Source organism: Medicago sativa, chromosome 6 (genome assembly GCF_051527215.1).
Source record: "Medicago sativa cultivar Bolivia chromosome 6, Bolivia_mono, whole genome shotgun sequence".
Taxonomy (NCBI): Eukaryota; Viridiplantae; Streptophyta; class Magnoliopsida; order Fabales; family Fabaceae; genus Medicago; species Medicago sativa.
In genome coordinates, this window is record NC_140754.1 from 20,404,048 (window position 1) to 20,428,947 (window position 24,900).

General features: G+C 34.3%; 1 protein-coding gene across 2 annotated transcripts; it reads right to left on the reverse strand.

Moving 5' to 3' along the window:
* Nucleotides 1-6,703: 6,703 nt before the first annotated feature.
* LOC146913570 (uncharacterized) lies at nucleotides 6,704-24,243 on the reverse strand. Of its 2 annotated transcripts, XM_085716760.1 has the most exons (19): nucleotides 23,975-24,243; nucleotides 23,469-23,550; nucleotides 22,207-22,279; nucleotides 20,915-20,997; nucleotides 20,722-20,798; nucleotides 20,144-20,200; nucleotides 19,953-20,065; nucleotides 19,538-19,617; nucleotides 19,352-19,438; nucleotides 17,880-17,960; nucleotides 16,964-17,230; nucleotides 16,762-16,878; nucleotides 16,005-16,074; nucleotides 15,803-15,918; nucleotides 10,023-10,103; nucleotides 9,699-9,836; nucleotides 8,367-8,456; nucleotides 7,853-7,906; nucleotides 6,704-7,183 (listed from the first exon to the last, which is right to left on the reverse strand). In XM_085716760.1, exons 1-19 carry the CDS (start codon nucleotides 24,034-24,036, stop codon nucleotides 7,004-7,006), a joined length of 1,908 nt encoding a protein of 635 aa, XP_085572886.1. In that variant the 5' UTR covers nucleotides 24,037-24,243; the 3' UTR covers nucleotides 6,704-7,003. The 2 variants fall into 2 exon arrangements, with proteins under 2 accessions (XP_085572886.1, XP_085572887.1); XM_085716761.1 differs by lacking the exon at nucleotides 20,915-20,997.
* Nucleotides 24,244-24,900: the final 657 nt, after the last annotated feature.

Here is a 24,900-nt window from a genome sequence, read left to right on the forward strand (position 1 = left end):
TCCAAAAAACACAACATTTGATCTTGGAGCATTCATTTTTTCTACAATGTGTTTCTTTCACCTTGACGACAAGGTGAAACTTTTGCGGGGAGTATTGTTAGCAGGTCCAATAGACAATGTATTTGTGTGTTTAGGCATCGGTTTAAATAGAATAAGGGTGAGATTCTCATTCGGTTGTTTTCTATATTGGTTTGATTTGGAGAGACAAGGCTCTCTAACTCCTATAGGTTGATTATTTCCAGCAGTTAGCATTTATGTGTTTTCTGACAGTTAGTTTTAAAATAAACAGTACCAGTTATCTAGCATATTCCCTTAATGTAACAGCAACAGATTTATCAGTTTCATAAACTAAGATAAAAAAATTAAAAAAAAATAAAAAGAACTTAGATTACTATCAGTAATTACATAAATTATGTAGCATTGTTGACCTTCTAATAAAAAATAATAAAACTAAGGACTCATACTAGAAAATGCACCACTTGACCTACTTAGATGCGCGGTGAGACACCCTCAATCATTATATGATCATTGAATCAGTTCATTTGTGACACAATCCTATAGAAGATATTACAATGTGTGTGTGTGTGTGTGTGTGTGTGTGTTGCAACAAAAATTATTCAGAGAAATTGTGTAGGGAGGACAAAAATGAATTAATGAAGATTAGTGATTTCCCTAAACCAGTAAATCTAACCATTTACTAATAATAATCATCATAATCATAGTGATCATAATCATCATCTTCAGAGTCATATATCTTGTATTCATTTTCATAGTGATATGCCTTGTTGTATCCATTTTCTTCATACAAAATATTTTCATATTCTCCATCTATATCGCTATCCGTGAATTCGTCGTCTGAGTCCAATTCATCATAGTCATCGCAACCACGATCAACCAATCCTAGTTCATCCTCTGTTTTGTCCTTTGATTTCGACTCCAAATTATTATGATTTTCCGAGGGTGACTCAGACTGTACTTTCTGGAGCTTCTCTTGAGCTTCCTGTTTCCATAAACATGTATTTGAACCACAAAGAAAAAAGTTAGTATTTCACATTTGTCTATAAGAATGATATTAGCCTACTCTTCAAAAGACAACTTTCAGTAACAAATTTATAATTTGGATTTTTTTATATACTTCAAAATGGTTTTTAGACCTCATAGATGAGTCGGAAGAGTGTATAAGGTGTATCGAAACAAAGAAATAAGTTTTCGGACACTAACTTGAGTTTTTGGAGACGTGCGTACGTGTATAAACTGTGTCCATACTTCAGACACGAGTAAATATTGAGATATCAATAGCGAAGAGATACAACAAAATCCTCTACCATCACACACCTAACCTATCTCTATAATCGAATGTTCCTAATCTCTTGAACTAGCCCGATGAGACCTATTCAAATTATGATTATAGGTTTCAAACCTGCTAAGACGAATGGTTACCGAGGACAATTTGGTAAAATCATCATTCTCTTTCTTTCATTTATATATTTTCTTAATTTGTGTGAGATTGTAAAATACGATAGTTATTGTGGGACGGAGGGAGTAATAGGTTTCAGAAACTACTAAGAAAAATTCAAAAAGAGAAACTTAGATTATTATCAGTAACTAACTACATAATTAAGATAAAGACGATGAAAATGTGTGTAAACAAAAGAGAAGGCTAATAACCAAGTAGAGTAGGGTGCACGGTAAATTAAAAACAGACGAGAAAATTGTTACCTTTCTGGATTTTGCCAGAGATTCAACAGCAGATTGAGCAAGTTCGTCTCTTGGTGCAAACAAATCATTAGAACAGTTTTGGACAAACACCTTAAAAGCTTTCTTAGCAATTTTTTCCTTGGCAGCTAGTTTCTGTAAAAGAATTAAAGGTTGAGTTAGATACAATTCACATCAAACTTCCACATAAACCAAACTGTGAAATAGCAAACATCGGAAAACACAACAGCGTAGTTTATGCTTAGTTTTGTTTTAACTTTCTGTTATTAGCTTTGTTTAGTTATCTGCTGTACTTGTAAGTGGTCGGTTATGTTAGTTGCAGGCTTTTTTTTTTTGTATGATCGTCGTGGAAAAATGGACTAGTGAGCAAGACCAAACGATGCAAGAACTGAGGGAAGAAGTGGATCAATTGAAAAAAGCTATGTAGACAGAATTTCAAGAATTGGTTATAGAGTTAAAAAGAAACCAAAATCTGTTTGAGAAGTTGAAATTTCCATAAGAACGGAAAACCAACTGGAGAAAACTCTGAGAATGGTGACTCTAATGACGACACAAGTGAAGTGCCAAAATTTTGGTTAAAGAAAGTGGAAATACCTTTCGGCTGGTCAGAAGAGAAAGCCATGGTTCTGTTTATGAACGTTTGGCAGACACGAAACAATGCAGAAGTGTGGACAATTTTATATGTATACTCGAAGTTCTAAATGCTCAAGCCAAATCGATTCTGAGGACCAATTGCTCGTTGTTTCATGTCTGATTTGCGTAGAAACATTCACAAAGTGGTTTGCCCTCATATGATCCAAGTATCTTGGTTCAAGCAATAGAACTTGCGAAGGATGTAGAAAACTCGCCCCAAGATTCTAAGCCTATGAGTAACAGATCTCTTCACAACAAACGGCTCTAACAGAAAAACAGCATGTAACTAACATAAATGAAAACTAAACCTAAACTAACTGAGATTTGTATATATTTTCATTCTTATCTCCAGCACAATACAATCACACACCAACTTCAGAGTTAAAATAAACGGAAAAAATAATTAAAAATCAAATCGTCCGTACCTTAATATACTCGTGATTATCATATTCCCATAATTTAATCTTCTTGTAAGACTCTTCCTCCTCATTGTATAGTTCATCAATCTATGCAGCATACCACATTTTAGCTAGGGTTAGTCAGAAACAAGGTGACATGGCATAATGAAAATAATCGACAAAACACAAAATTTCCATATCATTTTTAATGTCCAAAATAATTGTACCCTCTATCATTCCAATGCTTACAAAAAATTCAAAGAAGGACCTGGAATGTATAAACCCTAATTTCATTATCCAAACCCTAGTTCTTACCTTTCTAGCAGCCTTTTTCACATATTGTTGCTCCTCAGACAAAATGCATTCTTCCAACACCTTCCCACAAGCTGCACAACATCTGAAAACATGCAAATTACCATTAACATGTCAATAATCCAATCCAATAATCATAAAACAAAAAAACAAACAAAGTTTAAATAAAAAAACTGAATATATAAAAATTTCAAAAGTTTCTACATCTTTATGAAATCTTTCAAAGTTTTCTCTTTTCAACTATTGGCCTAATCAACACATACTCAAATAAAACACGAAGAGCGGGGAATCGAACTCGAGGTACAAAATGTCCTCGTAAGTTAACATTATATAAGAGAAAAAGATAATTATGGAAGCATAAAACAAAGGCTACTCACAAGTAACAATCACACATCTCTAGAGTAACGTCTTTCAAACAGTGATCACAATACACCATTTTTATTATGTTAATGTGTTACCGTGTTATTTAACACTATGGAGGAAGTAACAATATTGCGTAGAAGAATAGGGTTAGGGATTACTTATATTTGTGTGATGACTGATGAGTATCACCTAATCATCATTATATAGCATTGAGATCAAAATCAAATCTTTCAATAGTAAAAAAATATCAAATCTTTTAACATAATATTAGGAGAAAGAAAGTTGATTCAAATAAGATTTCAAATATAAATTGGAGAAGGAGATAATTGTCATTAATTAAGGTGTTAATTCTTAAATTTAAAAAAATTAAGCACGTAAAAAAAATTATTAAGAACTTAAATATGAATAAAAACTTTTTTTGACAAGATATGAATAAAAACTTATCATGCTAAAATTTAATAATATTTATTCACTATCGGTTCAAACATGATTTAATGTATCTAGTCTATATTATAGATTAGATATTTTAACTATTCACTATATCTAAAAAGTGAAATTTTGCTTATAATAGTAATCAGAGAGAGTATCTGTCCCCTTGAACTTAACTCAGTTGGTAAGGACAATGTATAATATATGCAAGGTCCGAAGTTCGAACCAGGACACCACCAAAAAAAATCGGAGAGAGTATTTTATTTTGAAGAACAATTTGTTGGCACCGTACAAATATTCGTGTCCTTATTCACCAAGCATGAAAACTTTTTTTTTTAGCACACCAAACATGCAAAATTTATTACATGATCATGATTAATACACTTCGAATGCATGGTTTTAAAGACACTGATATGTATGTTTTTAGTGTTCACACAAACATTCTGTGTTGGTTTGTTTGCTCATTTTATTGCGCCAATACGTATAAATTACAAACAATTACAGGTATATATATATTTCAGAGCTTTCAAATTGTAACATATCATACTTATATTTTTCAATGACGTCAGCAGTATGGCAAATGTAATATAAATTCTAATCTTTTTTAATTGACTCTAACAATATAACATTTTTATATGTAAATTAATTTAAATGTATAATTGGAAGTGAAAAACTCACCCCAAAATCATGTATTATCTTTATATATAACATTAATGGAAAGTATAAGATATGGTTAATTGTTCAAATTGACTTTTTAATATACATTTTTGTGACAAATGACCCTGTAAAAAAAACATTGCATTTTGAAGATGCCTCAATTTATTTTTATTTCTTCAACTTAACCGGCAAAATTGAAATTTCGTTATGAGTAAGCAATCATTCACATGTTAAATTATGTTCCCTAATTTTGCTAGCTTCTTTATAACATCATAAGAACCTCTTCCACCACAAAATTTTGGATTTTTTAAATGAGGGACAAATTAATTATGAATTTTTATTTCCGATACATGATTTTCTTAAACAATTCATAATTAATTCATCTCTCATTTAAAAACTTTCATGGTTAAGATTCTTATGATGTTCAATGTTTTAACAAAACAATATCATATTTTGATCGTCTTTTTACAACATCAAATATGTCTTCCTATTATACTCTAAACTTGGGTAACAATAGTTTGCTAGTATGAAGTAAATGATATTTTTATTTTTTTTACAAAAGTATGAAGTAAATGAAGAAAATCATAAAAAAAAAAAAAAAAAAAAATTAGTGTTTCAAAAATCGAACCGATCGTCGATATAACAAAGTCATGTGGTCAATGGTTCAATGGTTGAACCGCTCGATTGAATCAAATAAAATATAATGACTCTGACGCATAACTTAGTCTTTATAACAAAATTATATTAAGTATTAAACCAGATTGAACCGTATGACCCAATCTCTAAAAATACACACCTAAAAAATGTTAAACAAATTAACATAATTTCTCAAGTTCATTCTTCAAATTCTAAATATAGTCAACTTAGTCTAAGAAGATTGGGTTAGTTGGTAAGGAGTTTACTTGCCTACAAGATCATTGATTCAACTCTTGTTTTCAACATGAGGATCTCTTGATGGATGATATATGAATACCTATTTTATTAGCGTTCACCCTAATTAATTCCTAAAGTCCAACTCATCTAAACTTTTTATTATTTAAAAAAATGTGGCAAACGTAATTGTAACATTTATTAGATTGAATTCAGTTTTCTAGGTGGATTCTAGGGTGAGGGGTCAATTAAGTCCCTCACCAGTGGACCATGAAGAAAATACCGTTTGATTGAATTAATGGTTGAGATTTATTAAAAATAAAATTGAGAACATTTATACATTTTAACATACAATCTTGTCCCTGTTAAATTTCTTCATCCTCTTAAACTCCGCTGAAATCTGTAAATGTAGAAGATGATTGCAGAAAGCATCTACATCCATTCGAAAATGAAAAAGCAGATTGGAAATTCTGGAATGGAAAATTAATACGCTGGAAGAAATTTCCAGGTATTCAATTCAGTTTTTGCTAGAGAATATGATTTTCGATTTCCCCTACTGAATCACCTTTATGTAACAAACCAAACACATCAATTCTTCAAGGAAACCAACCTCTAGAATCTCAGATTGGAAACTGCGACGTTCCAAGCAAAATTGATTTTATTTCGTTGGTGTTTTTCAATTGATAAATTGCTTCTAATTTTTTTGTTCATATTTTTTTCTCTTTATCGTTTGCTTTTGTTTTTGTTGCTGTTTTTTGTCATCAACGAGAAGTAAAATTCATCAAACATGAGAAGAAACCCAAAAAATAAAATAAAAAAGAAACCTTCATAGAAAACATGGGTCTCAAAAATTTAAAAGAAAGAAAACAATACTGTTTAAGAACCTCCATGAAATTTGTTTCATCCACGTTTGAAAGAAGATGACAGACATGGTAAAAGAAACTGTAAAATTAAAAAAGAGTGAGGATTGTGTGGGAGAAGACATTGGTGTTAATTTTTTATTTTCAACAAATCTCAACCATTCAATTTTTTTAATAGATCTAATGGTAAAATATAAATGGTACACCGGTGAGGGACTTAATTGCTCCCTCACCTTAGAATCCACCAGTTTTCTATGTTGACAAAAGTTTTCTGCGTTTCATTTCTTATATAATAGCGTAAAGTAAGTAAAAATTCAAGTTCCAGAACATGGCGGATTGGTTTGGTACGACAATATTCTCCTGAACTCCCCAGTTCGATTCTGCCAGTGGCAATTTTTCTATTTTATTTTATTTTTTAAATTTGTTGTCTCTTTCCAAAAAGAAACACTTACCAAAATACACTTCTTTATGAAATTCAATATATGTATTGCATTTATTAATGCTGTAACAATACCTTAAAAGTCAAACAAAACATGATAAATAACTAGTTTAGTTAAATACCAACACATAAAAAGAGGTAATTATAACTTCTAAGCTCTCAAAGAATGAATGGACTCAGTTTTGGAAAGAACTAACACTGATAAATGATTCTAGCCTGTTTGATGAACCTCAACATACCAAAACTTTTGACAATCTTCGGTTCCCCTGGTGCTGCCAACCATGTTCGATTATATTCGAAAAATGTCACAGATGGTAACCCTTTTACTAAAAACCATCAATATCCCCACCGGCTTCCTCGTAGTCATATGTCTCATAGTCATTTTCTGGATACATAGTATCATCATATTCTGCATACATATCTTCATCAGCCACAAATTCGTTGACTGGTTCCAATTCATCCTCCTTTGTTTCAAATCGTACTTTCTTGTTATTCTCTGGAGCTGCCTGTTTATAAGCATTTGAACAACAGAAAAAAAAAAAGTGAGTATATCTCATTTTTTTTTTTTCCTTTAAGAACGATGTATTTATTCTACTCTTCAAAAGACAATTTTCATAAACATAATTAATTGGGTCATGTATGTAAGGAAAAATGGTATTTTAGACACAACGGCGAAGTTATTATATAGCTAATAATTATATGTACCAAACTATCAAGTAAATAAATACTAAGATAGCAAAAGCAGATAAAAAACACAAATCTTCTTACAAGTAATTATGTAATTTAGAAAAGGTATGCTACCTAACCCAACATAGACTTTTCATTAGTCAAAACAAGTTTCAGCCCCTAAAGAGTGAATATATGTAATTCCCAATTTTATCGATCAATTAAACTAATTAAAAAGAAGAAGCTTGTAGAAAAGGCCATGCAAGGTTGCAAAAAAGCAAGATATTATTACTAAGAGATTGATATAAAAACAGTTAAAACAAAAGAAATGATACAGCTGTGGAAATTAGAAGGTTTATAGATCTATCAGTTATAAAAGAATAGGATTCCAAGTTCGAATAGTAGCATTTCAGTAATATCATTGAAATCTTCATGTTTGTGCAACACTGAAAATTAGATACATGCATCAGAAAGCAAAAAAAAAAAAAAAAGATAAGGGAGAGAATTACCGGTTTATCGAATAATTTATCCAAGCGATCCAAATTGACTTTCGAGCTGAGTCTCTGCAAATGGTAGATGCAAAATAAAATATCAATAATAATATAATATATACATTTTCAGAAAATTCTAGGTAGCCCAATGAACAAATCATATTTACTGCTCAAATTTGGCCAACTTAACCGCACATGCAAAATGAAATATGTAACATAGATAACACATTTCCTACAAATAAAAAATTTAGGGCTTGAGTTTTCCTAAAAAAGAGAAGGCATCATAATGAGCTTAATAAACAAAGGGTCTTGTTAACCAGTGCCCCCGGGGCACTAGTTAAGGAACCAAAAGTAGAAAGAAAAATCAAGTTTTGCATTGAAAAGAACACTTTTTTAACTTTTAAAAAGTAGAATTCACAGTTTCCAAGATAAAATTTCCTTTTATAATTCCTTAACCAGTGCCCCGGGGGCACTGGTTAACATTTCCCTTACACAAATTATCTTAATTTGCCAGCATTTTCATAATAAATACCTTTGTTTTCAACATTCGGCTGGTTGCCTCAACAGCAGATTGAGCAGGACCCAACCTTCTTTCCTCTTCAGCTCGTTGTTTCCTCTTTTCCTGCAAATATGCAGAGTAACAATATTAAAAAGTTCTGTAACCTTTTCGCAAGGTCACAGTTTATGCAGCAAAGTTGTACTATGAAGGAAAGATAATAAAAATAAGAACCCGTATACTAGAAAATTCACCGCTTTACCTACTGAGACGCACTTCTACAAATGATCAATCATTATGTGACCATTGATAGGAATAAGATCATACAGGCACAAACGAAAGCCAAAATATGGTTAATATTTGTCCAAACAGACGAAGCAGTTTTGCACGGTGGATAAGCCAGAAAGGGTGAACTGCCAAACAGCCCCATAGACAAGGGGAAGATTGGAATGGATAAGGGACATGTGATCATCTCTGTTAAAGTTCTTGGAAAATGTTGGATAAAGGCCCTCCCACTAGAAGGCAAGACAACAATATATGTTAATCAGCACATGAATCCGGGATGGAGAACCATCTGCCAGATGCATTACTAACATTTACGAAGCTGCGGATCTAACAGGACATATGTGAGATTACGGTGCAGGATAAATACACCATGCAGAAAATAAACGGAAGAGGACACATTCATGATACACGCCTCCTTTATTACCGGTAATAAAGGGAAAGGCTGAGTATGAGAAACAGTTCACATCTCAAAAGGGAAATTGCGAATCATTGGGAATATTAGTTCTATCTAAATTAGTTGTATCATTTCTAAAAGGTTATACCTTCATCCATTATAACTTGTAACAATAATAAATAACTTGTAGCTTGTAAGTGACTGTTGTATTGTAACTTCAGAGGATTCCCCTGTGTTAATTATATAACTCAGTAGTTACTCTACTGTGCGTGTTGTCCTGTTATTTGACATCAGAGCTGGTTGCCAGTAACTAAGAACAGTTACCGACTGAAGGGCTGATCGGAAAGGCTGAGTAAAGTGTGGTAGAGACAGTGCAGCCGCCAGGACGTTGGCTCTCGGGTGCTGCTATGATATGAACTTTGATATTATGGGGTGCCAAAGTCCCACATCGAGTAGTATATTTAACTGTTTTAGTTCTTCTCCCTTGATAGCTAGCTTTTACAAGAGGGTTTTCCATCCCCATGTGTTTGCATATTCTTATCAGTACAGTTTGTGTAACAAACCAGAATACCAATAATCAGATACAGTGCACGCCGCACGGTAAAGGGTAAAACACTGAGCAAGAATACTGTAGTTGTTTTGTTTCACACACACAAAGAACCTCCCCCGAAAATTGATTCCAAAGTTACCTTTCTGGATTTTGCCACATCTGCAGCAACAGCTCCCCTAAGTTCTCTTGCTGCACGCTCTTCAGGGGTACAATTTTTTAATTCCTCCTCTAGTCTTCTCCTTTCAGCTGCTGCAGCGGCTTCCTTGATAGCTTGTTCCTGTACAAGAATTGAAGGTAGAGTGAGATATAGTCCACATTGAACTTCCACACAAGATAAAATCTGAAATCGCAAACCAGGGTAAGACACAATACAAGCATGTTCCCACTTCAGAGTTGGATGTAGAAAAATAAACAGGTAACTTTACCTCTAATATCAACAAAAAAGGAATTAAATCTTCAGTACCTCAAGATACTCTCGATTATTAAATTCCCATATCTGCTTCTTGTAACGTGTTTCCTCCTCGTTGTGAAGGTAGCCATCAACCTATATGCAGCATACAACATTTTAGCAAGGGATGGTCAGCACGATAGCAAGTCACACAATGTGACATGAGATAATTAAATTAATTGACAAAACATAAAATTGTTAATAACTTAATAAAAATTAAAATTTCCTAGGGATTTAAATCAAGATGCAAGAATGATAGGATCTAAATGTTGATTCAATATCTCAAATCTTCTACAGAATAAAAATAATGATAAATATTTGGAAAGATGAGCATGAATGCAGGAACAAGAAATGGAATTATTGCTGTTAAATATCCACCATAAAAGCATGGGTTATTTTTAGATCCCTTACACTTTCAACTAGCAAGACAAAATTTTGAACACCACTAAAACTGAAGATTTATGTAAGGGAGAAAGACAGCAGAGACATCAAAAAAGATCTAAACATCAAATATACAATGGTCCTCGCAAAAGTTGACATGAGAATTATTGAGATTGTATAATGGTTGTGTGTCTTACATGACCACACTGAATGTTTATTTATATTCATATGCTTGTGTATACAATTGGTAACGTATTAAATATGATTAATTACAATATTAAAAACTAATAAACACTAGTAAATACACAGTTGACTAATGTTGATTCTTAACACTCCCCCTCAAGCCGGATCATATATATCATATGAGCCGAGCTTGTTACAAATATAATCCACTCGAGAGCCCTTGAGAGACTTAGTAAACATATCAGCCAATTGGTCTTCAGACTTGACGAAATCTGTGGTGATTTCACCAGAAAGAACTTTGTCTCTTACATAGTGACAGTCTATCTCTATGTGCTTGGTTCGTTCATGGAAAACCGGATTGGATGCAATATGGAGTGCAGCCTGATTGTCGCATATGAGTTTTGTGTTTTGGAGGTCTCCCAATCTAAGCTCTAAGAGTAGATTCTTAAGCCATGCAAGCTCCTTTGAGGCTGCTGCCATAGCACGATATTCAGCTTCTGCACTAGATAATGCAACTGTGTTCTGTTTCTTGCTTCTCCATGAGATCATATTTCCTCCAATAAGAACACAATATCCAGAAGTGGATCTCCTATCTGATGGTGATCCGGCCCAGTCAGCATCTGAATAACAAGTGATTTTAGCATCGCCATTGTCTTCATATAATAGTCCTCTTCCTGGTGAATTCTTTATATATCTGAGAATGCGAATAACTGCGTCCCAATGACTATCACAAGGAGCGTTCAGAAATTGACTCGCAATGCTGACAGCAAAGGTAATATCAGGTCTGGTGACTGTAAGATAATTGAGTCTGCCTACAAGACGTCGATATCTTCCCGGGTCTTTCAATGGCTCCCCCTGACCCGGAAGAAGCTTGACGTTTGGATCCATAGGAGTATCAATAGGACGGCAATCAAGCATACCAGTTTCAGTCAAAATATCTAGAGCATATTTGCGTTGGTTAATTGCAATGCCTGATGAGGACTGTGCGACTTCAATGCCTAAGAAGTATCTGAGAGGACCTAAGTCTTTTGTCTGAAAGTTTTTGAAAAGATGGGCTTTGAGTTGCTGGATACCTTCTGAGTCATCTCCTGTAATGACAATGTCATCAACATAGACAACAAGAAATATGCACCGACCGGTGGAGGAATGAAGGAAGAAAACAGAGTGATCCGCTTCACATCTAGTCATACCAAACTGTATTAAGGCAGAGCTGAAGCGACCAAACCACGCACGTGGGGACTGTTTCAGTCCATAAAGAGAACGGCGAAGCCGACATACGAGTTTAGAATTACCAGGAACAGTAAAACCTGGAGGCTGATCCATATAAACTTCCTCCTGCAATTCACCGTGTAAAAAGGCATTTTTAATGTCCAACTGATGAAGGGGCCAATGATGAATGGCAGCCATCGCAAGAAAGAGGCGAACAGAACTGATTTTGGCCACTGGTGAAAATGTGTCACCATAATCGAGACCAAATATTTGTGTGTAACCTTTAGCTACCAAACGAGCTTTGAAACGATCAATTTGACCATCTGGCCCTACTTTCACTGTATAAACCCATCGACAACCCACTGTGGTTTTGTCTGGAGGCAATGGAACAATGTCCCAAGTATTATTTGAATGTAATGCAGCCATTTCTTCCACCATTGCTTGGCGCCAATTAGCATCAGTCATAGCTTCTCCTGTAGACTTAGGAATAGACACAGAATCCAAAGCAGACACAAAAGAAACATAGGAAGTGGATAGACGATCATAGTTTAAAACACAAGCATATATAGGATTAGGATTACGTGACCGAGTACCTTTCCGTAATGCTATTGGAAGTTCATGTGCAAGTGACGTAACGAAAGGAGCAGTTGGAGCAGGAGATGATGCCGGAGGATCAATATCATCTCTGATTGTTGGTGGAGGAGGTTTTCGTCGCTGGTAGACACGCAAGCGAGGTGCGGTAGGGGCTACAATGGGTGCCGGGACAATAGAAGGGATATCTTGAACATCTGTAGTAAAGTTGTCATCAGGTGACACAGAAGCAGAGAAGAATGGACAAGTTTCAAAGAACGTGACATCAGCGGAAACAATGTATCGTTGAAGTTGAGGACAAAAACAACGATAACCTTTTTGTATACGTGAGTAGCCTAGAAAAATACATTTGAGAGATTTGGCTGAAAGTTTGTCTTTTCCTGGAGTGAGGTCATGAGCAAAGCATGTGCAACCAAAGACACGAAGAGGGATTGGGTAGAGTTCATGATGTGGGTTCAAGATAGAGTATGGAATCTGATCTTGAAGGACAGATGAGGGCATTCGGTTAATTAGGTGACAGGCTGTGAGAAGGGCATCACCCCAAAAACGGAAAGGAACATTGTGGTGAAGTAAAAGGGTTCTTGCGGTTTCAACTAAATGACGATTTTTACGTTCAGCGACACTGTTTTGTTGCGGTGTGTGAGCACATGATGATTGATGAATAATCCCCTCTGAAGTTAAAAAGGTTTGAAATTGGGATGACAAATATTCACGAGCATTATCAGTGCGTAAAACTTTAATGGAAGTATCAAATTGATTTTTCACTTCTGCATAAAATTCTTTGAATATATGGAAAACTTCTGAACGATTTTTCATTAAAAATAACCAAGTACATCGTGAAAAATCATCAATAAAAGTTACAAAGTAAGAGTAACCTAAAGTTGACTTGACACGACTAGGACCCCAAACATCGGAATGAACTAAAGCAAAAGGTGACGCAGCACTTTTATTTACTCGTTGACTGTAGGTGTGACGAGTATGTTTACCTAACTGACATGACTGACACTCAAATGACGAAAGCTTGGAAAAACTAGGAACTAAAAGACGCATTTTATTAAGGCTAGGATGACCCAAACGCTGATGTGTAAGGCTTTGAGAGGCAACAGAAGCACATGCCACCGGCGGTGAGAGATAATATAATCCTCCAGATTCATGCCCTGCTCCAATCGTCCGTCCTGTACGTCGATCCTGGACATAAACAGAATTATCAACAAAATGAAACGAATAATTACGAGTACGAGTGAGTTTGTTAACAGATATTAAGTTGAAAGGACAACCGGGAGCATAGAGAACAGAATCTAAGGACAAGTTTGGAAGTGGGTGAGCCTGACCAAGGCCTTGAACTTTGACTTTGGAACCATTCGCCACAGTGACAGGAGGCAAAGAATCAAAGTAAGACAAATGAGATAAAAGAGATTTATTACCGGTCATATGATTAGAGGCAGCAGAGTCAAGTACCCAAGGACCAAGGGAGGACGATGTGGAGATAAAGGCTGCAGGATTACTAGACTGTGCAACAACGGTAGAAGATGATGGCTGATGGGCTGCTTTGAACTGAAGGAACTCATTGTAATCAGCGGCCGGAATAGTAACATCTCCGACGGTAGTAGGTTGAGCAACGGCAGCAACTGTAGGCTGTTGTTGTTGTTCTCTTACTTTTGTACGACAATCAGCTTCAATATGGCCGTAGCGGTTGCAATAGTTGCAACGAACACTATTACGACTACCGCGTCCACTGCGTCCTCCATTCCGTCCACCACGGCCATTGTAGTGCGAGGCAAGAGCAGATGAATCATTAGGAGATGGAGTGGAGACATGACCAAAAGCATGAGGTGTGGCCAATCGCAGCAATTGTTCACTAACTGTCTCATAATCGGGAACAGTAGATCCGGATAAAATTTGGTTGCGCACAGAATCAAGTTCTGGTGGCAGTCCAACAAGAGCCATGACCATGAAAAACTTACTGCGTTGTTCAGCATGAGTTGTTGCATCACTAGTGAAAGGCATTAAAGTTTGAAAATTAGCCTTTAAAGAATCAAGCTTACTAAGATAAGCTTGAACATCCATATTCTCCAATTTCAAAGAATTGAGGCTGTGAACAACGCTGTAGAGACGGTGAACATCATTGGAGAAGACTTTCTTAGCCTTTTCCCACACTTCATAGCAAGTAGTGAAAGCTTGGTACTGTGCTTGGAGATGGGGTGCTATTGAAAACCATAGAACGGTGCATAGGGATGCATCGACTTGCTTCCATTTTGTGCGATGAACAGTGGCAATATCTTTGCCTTGTTTGGTCAAGTGATCTTCAAGACCTTGACCGTGAAACCAGAGTCTGACGGCACCAGCCCATATGTTGTAGTTGGCTGTTCCGGTTAGCTTCTCACACGGAATGAGCGGAACTTTGGTGAAAGTAAAAGAATCGGCACCTCCGGTATCACCCATGAGTGTTGGCTGGGCTGTAGAGGTCGTCGGAGTGAGACAAACCTATTGGTAGTGGCACACCGGAGGGAAGATGCGCGGTGGCAGAGATGAGGATTGCTCAGTAGCCGTTTGTAATGGTATGGTTACTGAGGCATATAAGAACAGATCGTGAAACCTAAAACTACTGATACCATATTGAGATTGTATAATGGTTGTGTGTCTTACATGACCACACTGAATGTTTATTTATATTCATATGCTTGTGTATACAATTGGTAACGTATTAAATATGATTAATTACAATATTAAAAACTAATAAACACTAGTAAATACACAGTTGACTAATGTTGATTCTTAACAAGAATCATTACCCACCTTAATGAAAAACAAAGAGTGAAAGGTATAACAATGAATAAAACGATAATTATCAAAGCATTTTCCAGCTACTTGGAAAAGGAACACTATGATAATTATCAGATTCCCGGAACTATTTACACATCATAACAATATTCTTACACAAGTTATTAGAGCTCAACATAAAAACCTAATGCGGTATCGGAGCCTATCGATCAGGCCACCCACCATTTATTTATATATACGCACCAAGCCTAATAGTGTTGGGCGTGAGGGGGTGTATTGGGACAAACCCAAGTCCCACATAGAAAAGATATAAGGCATGATAAGAGTTTATAAAGAGAGGCACCCCTCACCTTATAATCCAGTTTTGTGAGGATGAGTTAGGCCCAATGCATAATCTAATTTCTTATGTAGACTTACAAAACTTCGTTCCATTTAGACTATGTTTGAGAACATTCATATTTCACATAGATTTTCCTATCAATTGTTTGCAATATAATAAACAACAACAACAAAAAGTTTGCAATATAATAAACAACAACAACAACAAAAAAACAATGCTAAAAAAAATCCTGGAAAAAAATAGTCAATGATGAACAATATCGCGATGGCTAAGAAAATCCAATGCAGGAAGTATGGAATTTGTTAATCACCTCCTTATCATCAATATCAGAGAGACTTTCTGATTCATCATGAGTTTTTTCATTCATTTCATCTTCTATATGTGACTCATCATGCTCACCATCTTTAGTGGCCACATACTCTCCCCCTGAAAGCATTTTAAGCAAACTAGATTTACAAACTGTAGGCAGAGAAATTAAACTAGCCATCGTTAAGAGAAATAAAAGAACCCACCAATATTTTCAGGCTCAGAGGAAAGTAACTCTATTTGGCTCTCGTATGCATCATTTGAATCCTTTGCCAACTAACCAAAAGAACAAACAAATAAAAAAAGTGATTTTTTAAATTGTTAATTGATGGTTCTTTGAAGATTGTATTGGTGTTAGATGCTCATATATGTGGTTTGACACACTCTTGTTCATGTAAGTAAATGCTAAAAGCTTCTGTTTGATCACAATTTTCTCAAGTCCATTATTCTCACTCTGGGGGGTGTTCTTGCAGAGGATGAGTTGACAAGAGGTTTACATATTTCCTTGGCAGTAACATGTCGGTGTTAAACTGCACTTGAAGTAATATGATATGAAGTACTGACATAGACAAGGACACAAGATGCAGCATCAACACTGACACGGAAACAATGGTAATAATTTGAGAAAATACACGTGATTGAACTTGAATGTAACCACATGTGTCGGTGTCGTATGAATGTCGGACACCGACACATGTCAAACACTCAAACACGCCTTCAAACTAAAGTGTTGGTGCTCCAAAGAATGTGACATTTATTGTCCAACATGGATCATGATATCCAGGGCAGTTAGAACTCATTTTATCAATTGAACATTCAGTTAAAAATATAATACCTACAAATCTTATTAGTACTTGAAAAGCTAGGAGCATGATATTCTAGTTTGATATATGTCAATGTTTGTGCCTTTTGTAATGCTTACAAAAGTAAATGCATACTTCTATAAAACCAAGTTCTACTTACATCATCTGATTTATTAGCATTCTCCTCAGAATGTGACTTTACCATTCTATCCTTCTCAGCACGCTGGAATGCAGGAGGATCCAAACCACCACCAAGTCCACCAGAGAGTTTATCAAACTGCAATAATCGGTAGAACGATAAGTGGTAAAAATAAGTTATAAATAAAAAGCAAAAAGTAATGCATCAGGAAGAAATTACTCACAAATCTGTAACATGTTTCGCACAATCCAAGTGCAAAGAGGGGTATTGGAGGATCCATACCCTTGTGTTCACACCTTAGGGGGTCCTTCTTCTTCTTCTTCTTCTTCTTCTTCTTCTCTAGGGGGTCCCCCTCCTCCCCCTCCTCTTCCTCCTCCTCCTCCTCCTCCTCCTCCTCCTCCTCCTCTGAAATGCATTTGTTCAGTTCGCCATTTGGTATTTTAATTGGACGGTTTTCATGCTCTTTTGCCATTGCATTCAACTCATCAATCTGTAACCATGTGATATTAATGAAATTTTTCATTAACTTGAAATTCTGAGCTTCACGCCTAGCAGCTAACACATACTCAGTACATGTTCACTAATCAAATCTTGGAGCATTAAAATCCGAACTTTCATCAAGGTTTACAAAGATTCAAACTTTGGATATTTAGGGTTTGTGGCAAAAATATCAATTGTGAGGTACAACTTTTCAGTAAGCTATTTAAAAGAATAAATCATTTTACGTTTAATGGGGATCCATCGTCGGTGTAAATTAGTTTTACAATAAAATCTAATGAGAACTCATAATATGGTCACATAAGCATTAATGTGTAACTACATTTTAAAAATAACTGCAGAATGGTAGATTCTTAGAGGACATTAGTGCAAAACTAGTTTACACTGACCGTGTGCATGTTCCCTTTTCTCAATCATTTTTTGTAAATAAATTATTTATGGCTGGATATTATGTATGTACAGTAAAATCAATTAGAAGCAATATTTGAAACTGACTGAAAATTGTATATAAGATATACGATACAACAGAGCAAAATACAGAACATACAACAATTCATAGAACTTATTTCAAACTAAATTATTTGGCACCATACCATCATAAAACAAGCAATTAAAGGAATAACAAGGACCGAGAAACATACCGTCAAGCTGGAAGACTCTGTGTTCTCATACTCTATCAGCCGCTTGGTCAATGTTGCTTCACATACATGGACGACTCTTAGCTGCATAGCAAATTAGCAAATCCAATGAAGCATTACACGAGACAGGTAGAGGATTACAAATAATGTAAATAGAGTAGTTGTAAGTGTATTTAGTAAAATATAGTATGACACGGTTTTGTTTTTGTTGTGATTCTTGTAAATATATGTAGTTATAGTGTGGTTATATATATATACCCTCTTCCTCCTTTTTCAACATGGTATTAGATCTTGACGAATAGAAACTCCAATTCATGATGACCCAATGTCTGCCAATATATTTCTATTTTTGGAAACCATGTAGCAATCCCAATTTCTGTCTCGACCGCCTAGTTCACCCTTTTTGGGAATTATTAGTTTTATTATATTTTTTAAAACACTAAAAGACTTCTTTTTCAGCTAGTTAGTATAAATTGGAATAGCGGCCAATGTGGCCCTAATAGCAAAACTAGGATAGTGTCGCAGTTTTCATAGTGGATTCATGAAAATAAGCTATGCTATATTGCTATGGCACCGTTATTAAAGAACACTAATGGATATTTCTTATAAACAGCAGACAGACACCTTAACACATCAAGCTAGCGACTGATATCCCAACTAGGTTGGCACCTCAGCCACAACTCATCCTTTGCGAGACAGCTCCAATGCATTAATAAAGAAAATAACTACAGAGAAATGGGGGAACAAGGACTTAACCCATTCGAAGAATCAACAAAAATGAAAATTAGGAATACTAATCCTATTATGGCTAAACTCTTCCCTAATAAAAACATGGAGGGTATCCCACCAATGAATCCCAACATTAAGAATACCAAAATTGACAACACTGTCGAATAGGAAATTCCCTTGAACTTGAAATGCCCATGAGCATACCAAAGACAAACCATAATCAAGATCCTTTCCATAATAAGCTTAGGAGGAAAACGTTATTTTTTTTTACACAGGAGAAAAACACATTAAAAATTGTGTACGGGAGAAGTACACAAGAGAGCTGTATTAAACCAAAATTGCAACAATAAATATTACTAGAGGAGAAAAAGATAAAAGTACCAGAACACTCTGAACAAAAGAATCAAGGATTATAAATATAAATTCTCTTCAGAGAAGCGAAAAAAGGAAGAATAAGAAAGCCTATTTAAAACGTGAAGTTGTTTGCTGTGGCGTATGCCAGCTGTACTGAGAATTTCAACGTTTATCGTGTAATTCTCACAACATAATTCTTGCATTTTTTTTTTATCCTTTCCCTCACTTACTCACTGTATGACTTTCAAGTAAAAGCCTTCGTAGGAAATGAGATCAAATGAGAAAAGCCTCTTTATTGATGTATAACAACAAATCAAGCATTTTCTCTTGGCATGAGGCTTTTAGCAACAAGTGGTAATAAAATTAATGCAGAAACTGAAACCTTAACTTACAACATCTGATTTCGAGCATGGAAAACCATTTGCAAGAGCAGCCATGTATAACGCAGCACCGCATACTCCGCTAGGTTTCCTCCCTGTCTGTTTTTCGAACATTGGAAATGTCACCATAATAAAAAGAAAATCATTCTTTCCCAAAAATATAGAAACTAAAAAAATGTCAGATCCACATCAACTTACCTGCATCCAGTTACGTTTCATGTCAGAAAGAATATTTAACGCAGATTCAGAGACAGCCACATTCCTTTGCTTTAACAAAGCTACATGAAAATCAATCTATTTATGTTTCCTTACTTGAAAGAAAATATTTACGATAGACTATTTATAAAAATTAAAAAGATACTTGTTACAAATCTATGTAAAATTCACATATTGATAACAGATTAATAATGTTACCGCCATGCTAGCATATAAAAGTATATGCAGGCCATTAGGTATAGGATAGTCTATTTAACAGTTTAGTCATTGTACTCTCACCACTTTTGAAATTAATATTAAAAATACTATTCTCTAATTCTACACACATTATTGACAACGTTATACCAATCATATTTCAGTGGTATGTGAAACGAATATGACTTAAAATGGTACTCACTATGCGTAAATTTGTAAATAAAAAGACTGGGATCAACAAGCTTTCGAACAATCGGGTGTTCTTCGAGCCTTAACACTTTCAAAAGCTGCAAAAAAACTGAGCCAAGCGCATAACTGCATGACAACAAATAAAAAATTCAAAAACATGAGTTGAAATCGACCAAGATAAAAATAGAATTAATGCATACTCACACATTTGTCCTTATAGCATTTGAAAAATCAATAAGAAGGTATGGCTTATCGTTATCCCTGCAAGAAGAAAGATAATTTTAGCGTTAAAATAAATGCAAATAATTTAGATATTGCAAGATTAGAGTCATTTAATGATAACGTCATAAGGTAAAAAAGTTCCATTAAACAAATTTGGAATTTGGAGTTTTGACCCACAGTCACAAAAATTGTGTTTGTGCATAAAAATGAGCAATTCAACATTTATGCTTGTCCTTCGTCAAACAAAAAAAACATTTAGGCTTGCCCTCAACAATGAAGAGTACACACACTATCGGATTTTGGTGAAATTGTCTATGATTTCTATTAAGTGTCTACGATTTATGTGTGGGCATGCAACCCTTTTCCTGTGCACAGATTGAGAGGACAACAAGTTTTCTATTCGCGAGTCAGAAAAAATCCAGTTTAGTGCACGGATGAAAAATATGCAACCACCGAATGAAAAATGAATGAACGAATGAATGAATTTAGAAGTGCTTCTTATTTTTTTGAAAAGGAGAAGTGCTTCTTATTGCAAACCTACAAATATAAAAATAACTTACCGGAATGCAAGATAGAGACAAGCAGCTTGTACAAGTTCAGATTTACGTCCCCTGGTAAAGTTTTTCTCTAGTCCTATCTTCATTAGGCATACAACAATATAATAAGTAAATAAAAGTCTCCCAATGAAAGTATGTAGATTGTATACTAAAAGAAGCCAGGTCTAACAGCAATGAAGATCAAAAATTAACATACTATATAAAATTTCACAGCTGCATCAGCTATACTATAATCATCCATTCCAAGGTTGCGACATAGATTTCTAATATTTTCTGTAGCTGCAATTCCAGTGAAAATTGGCACGTCAGAATATATGCCATTAAATATTATGTATAAACTATATTTTATTATTAAATTTAAAGGTATTGGCGTAGTATAGTATAACATATATGTACTCTGAATGTTGTATTCCTGTAGGCTATATTTGTGAAATGATGACATCATAGCATGTTAGGTTAGGTAATTTACATCACCACAAGTCACTCTAATCTGGTTGTCACGGCATGTATAAATAGGACCTTGAAACAAAATAATTTTAATGAAAAACTGAAAATCATAAAAACAGTATCAATTTATATCCCTATGTCTGGTTTCTGTCTCTCATCTTCAGTGAAAAGACAATTATTATGTTCTCATCTCTTATTTTGTATAAGCACTAGTAACACAATAGTTCAAAGTTCACTTTTGTACTTTTATAGACGTTTTCACGATAATTCTCTGTTGAAGTTTGTTGTATGTCCCACATCGCTCAGGTTCCCGGGCTGTCGAGTGTATAAATATACTTGAGTTCCCTCCTCCTTTGAGCTAGCTTTTGGGATGAGATCCAAGCTTATTTAACATGGTATCAGAGCCGGGTTAAGGATTGCGATGTGGGAATTTGACCCAGGCCCACGCTAGGTCCCACGCTACGCGTGAGGGTGGGTGTTGAAGTTTGTTGTATGTCCCACATCGCTCAGGTTCCCGGGCTGTCGAGTGTATAAATATACTTGAGTTCCCTCCTCCTTTGAGCTAGCTTTTGGGATGAGATCCAAGCTTATTTAACATTCTCTTCACCAGCTCATACGTTTTCATGATAAATTTCATCACTAGCTCATACGAACAATGACAGTAATGTGCATTTTTAAAATGTATTTTACTTTCCTTATCTCGATATAAACTTTATGTATTTTACTTTCCTTATCTCGATATAAACTTTAAAGTTGATTAAATATGTAGCATGGATACAGACACGGACACCGGACACGACACGAACACTGACACGCCGACACCACTAATCCGAGGAATGTCTGTGCTTCATATTTAAACAAATAGTTACATGAATATCATAATTTAAAATATTAAAACTACCATAATGACTCATTCAATAGTTATGTACAGGGAATCGTATGTCGAATAAGAACATTTTATATGCAGTAAAAAGCATTCTGTAAAGAATAAATTTACTACATTCATATTGTAAAGTACTGATGATGCATGACAAGTAGTACCTCTCTCTGTAGTCCTTTGACGTGAGTCAGCCATTTCATTAACCGCCCTTATCAAATTGCCTGAGAATTTGCTCTATACAAAACAAACAAATAAGGAAATTAAAAGAGGAAGCAATGATATCAACTAAAGTGAAAGTGTAAAAATAGACACAGCAAAGCAAAATAGATCATTAAAAACACTAAACTCGTATTTCTCTCAAGAGAACCTTAAGACTCCACAATTGAAAAATCCTCTAAAGAGAAGCCAGTGTGCTTTTACACTTTCATTTCCAAACCCTTCCTTTTTGCGAGGGAATTTGTTAACCATTAAAAACTAATTGTGAATTGTGTTACAAAATTTCATAGCAAAAGGTATGGAGTGGGATGAGGTCCATCCAATTCTATTCCATTCCGTCTCAAGTTTAAAAGACATGCACTGTGAGTGTAAATTTTACACTGACATCCAATGGGTACCTATTGTTTTTCCGCATCATCCCACTCTTGCAAATGTATTTTGAAATTGATTGATTGTATGAAGTAGAAAAATAGTGAGATCATATTGAATGTCAGTTTAAAACTAATTAAAATTGATGGTGCATGCCCCTTAAACTCAAAGGTATAGAGTGGGATGAAGTCGAATCAATTCCATACCAGTCCATCTGAACTTCAATCTTACAAATAATGGTATCTCATATCATTCCATTGCTTACCATAAGTCCAAAATAGTCCCTAAAACCTATATTTAACAAAATATAAAAATAAAATCCATCCAATCCTGAGTTCAAGTCCCATGCACAGTCAGTGTAAAAAATTTAGACCGTCAACACATCATAACAATTCATGTGTATGACTTTAGAAATGTTTAAGATAAAAGTCAAACGCTTCTAATGATCCAACGGTTACGATTGATTGAGAGTGTAAAAACTATTTACTGTGACAGTCTAACTTGAAGATAGAAATTGGAGCTTTTGATTCTAGGATTGATTTTTAAACTCAAATTTATTGTTCAACACACTTTTACATGAATATATCATAACATATATCACTTTACCTTCAACTCAATTTTAGCCAAAATAAACTTTACAGAATCAATTCATTCAAAATCAAATTTTGACACCGCAAAACAAGACAAAAATCTCGATTCAATTCAATTCTATTCTATTCTAACTCAATTTTAATCTACAAAATAAATAATTGTAATCTCTATCATTCCATGGTTATCATATATCGAAACAAAACCCTAAATTGAACTATTTCACAATCCAAAACCTTAATTCCATTACCTGTCCAGCAGCGCCTTTCTGAAAAGTTGGCTCATTAGATAAAAAGCATTCTTCCAACACCTTCCCACAATACTCACAACACCTGATATCCATAATCCAATCCAATAATCATACAAAAAAAAAAATTCATAACAAATTTATAAAATAAAAAATCATATTTGTGAATAACCATTATCAATGATAATCCAACAAAAACAAAATTCAAAGAAAATTTTTAAAACAAAATAATAATTGTGAGTGATCATTACCAATATTCAAACAAAAACAAAATTCAAAGAAAATTTATAAAATAAAAATAATAATAATTGTGAGAACCATTATCAATAATCCAATCCAATAATTAAACAAAAAAAAAATTAAAATAAACTATTATCAATAATCCAATCCAATAATCAAACAAAAACACAAATTCAACTAAAAATTATGAGTAACTATGATCAATAATCCAATACTCATAAAAAAACAAAAAATTGAAATAAAAATAAATAAATTAAGAGGTAACTTACAATTGACCCTCGTCAATTCGAGTTCCAGAAACGTTCCTCAAACAATGATCACAATGCACCATTTTTATGTTAATTAATCAATTAAATAACTAATTAACAATGTTTGGATCAGTGTGATACCGATTGAATTTGAAACTGATGAATCACAATTGAAAGAATGATGAAGGAAGAAGAAGGATTAGGGTTTAGGGTTTGGCAGGAATTTATACACCGGCAGTGTAGCAAAACTGCCGTGAATAAACTGTCAAAGGTGTGACATCAGTTCATGTGGGTGTGCGTGCGTGCGGATCAGTTATTACTTTGACATTGTAGAACGTGGGACCAAAATTTATTATGCTGTAAAAGTATACACATCAGTTTTTATTCATTCCGTTTCAAAATGAGTGTCATTTAGCTAAGAAAATTTATTTCAAAATGAATGTCACTTTACATTTCCAATACAACTTTAATTTTTTTCTTCCAACTTTACCTTCAATAAATACTCCAACTTTTCTCTCACACAATTTTCAATGCAACTTTAATTTTGTCTTTTTCTTATAAGGCAGTTTAGTAAAAGTGTTATATACAATGATTATTTCATTCCATTTCTTAATTTGTGTGTCAAAGCCTAAAGCGACACTCATTTTGAAACGGAGGGAGTACTATGTAGTAAAATTTTGCCCATTATATATGGGATCGTTGGATTAAAGATTAGACCGGTGTATTTTAAGTTTTTTTTAACTGAGCTAAACTCGCGAGAACAACTAAATAATTTAAAATAATTTTTTTTATTTTGAAATAAGTTTTTATTTTAATTTAGTTTTTTATTTTAAATAACTTATTTCATTTTATTTTATCAAAATAAGACAACCAAATTCGGCAATAATTTAAGTCATTACTTTTTTTAAATAATTTAACTCATTAATTTTTTTTTTTGAACAAGCTAA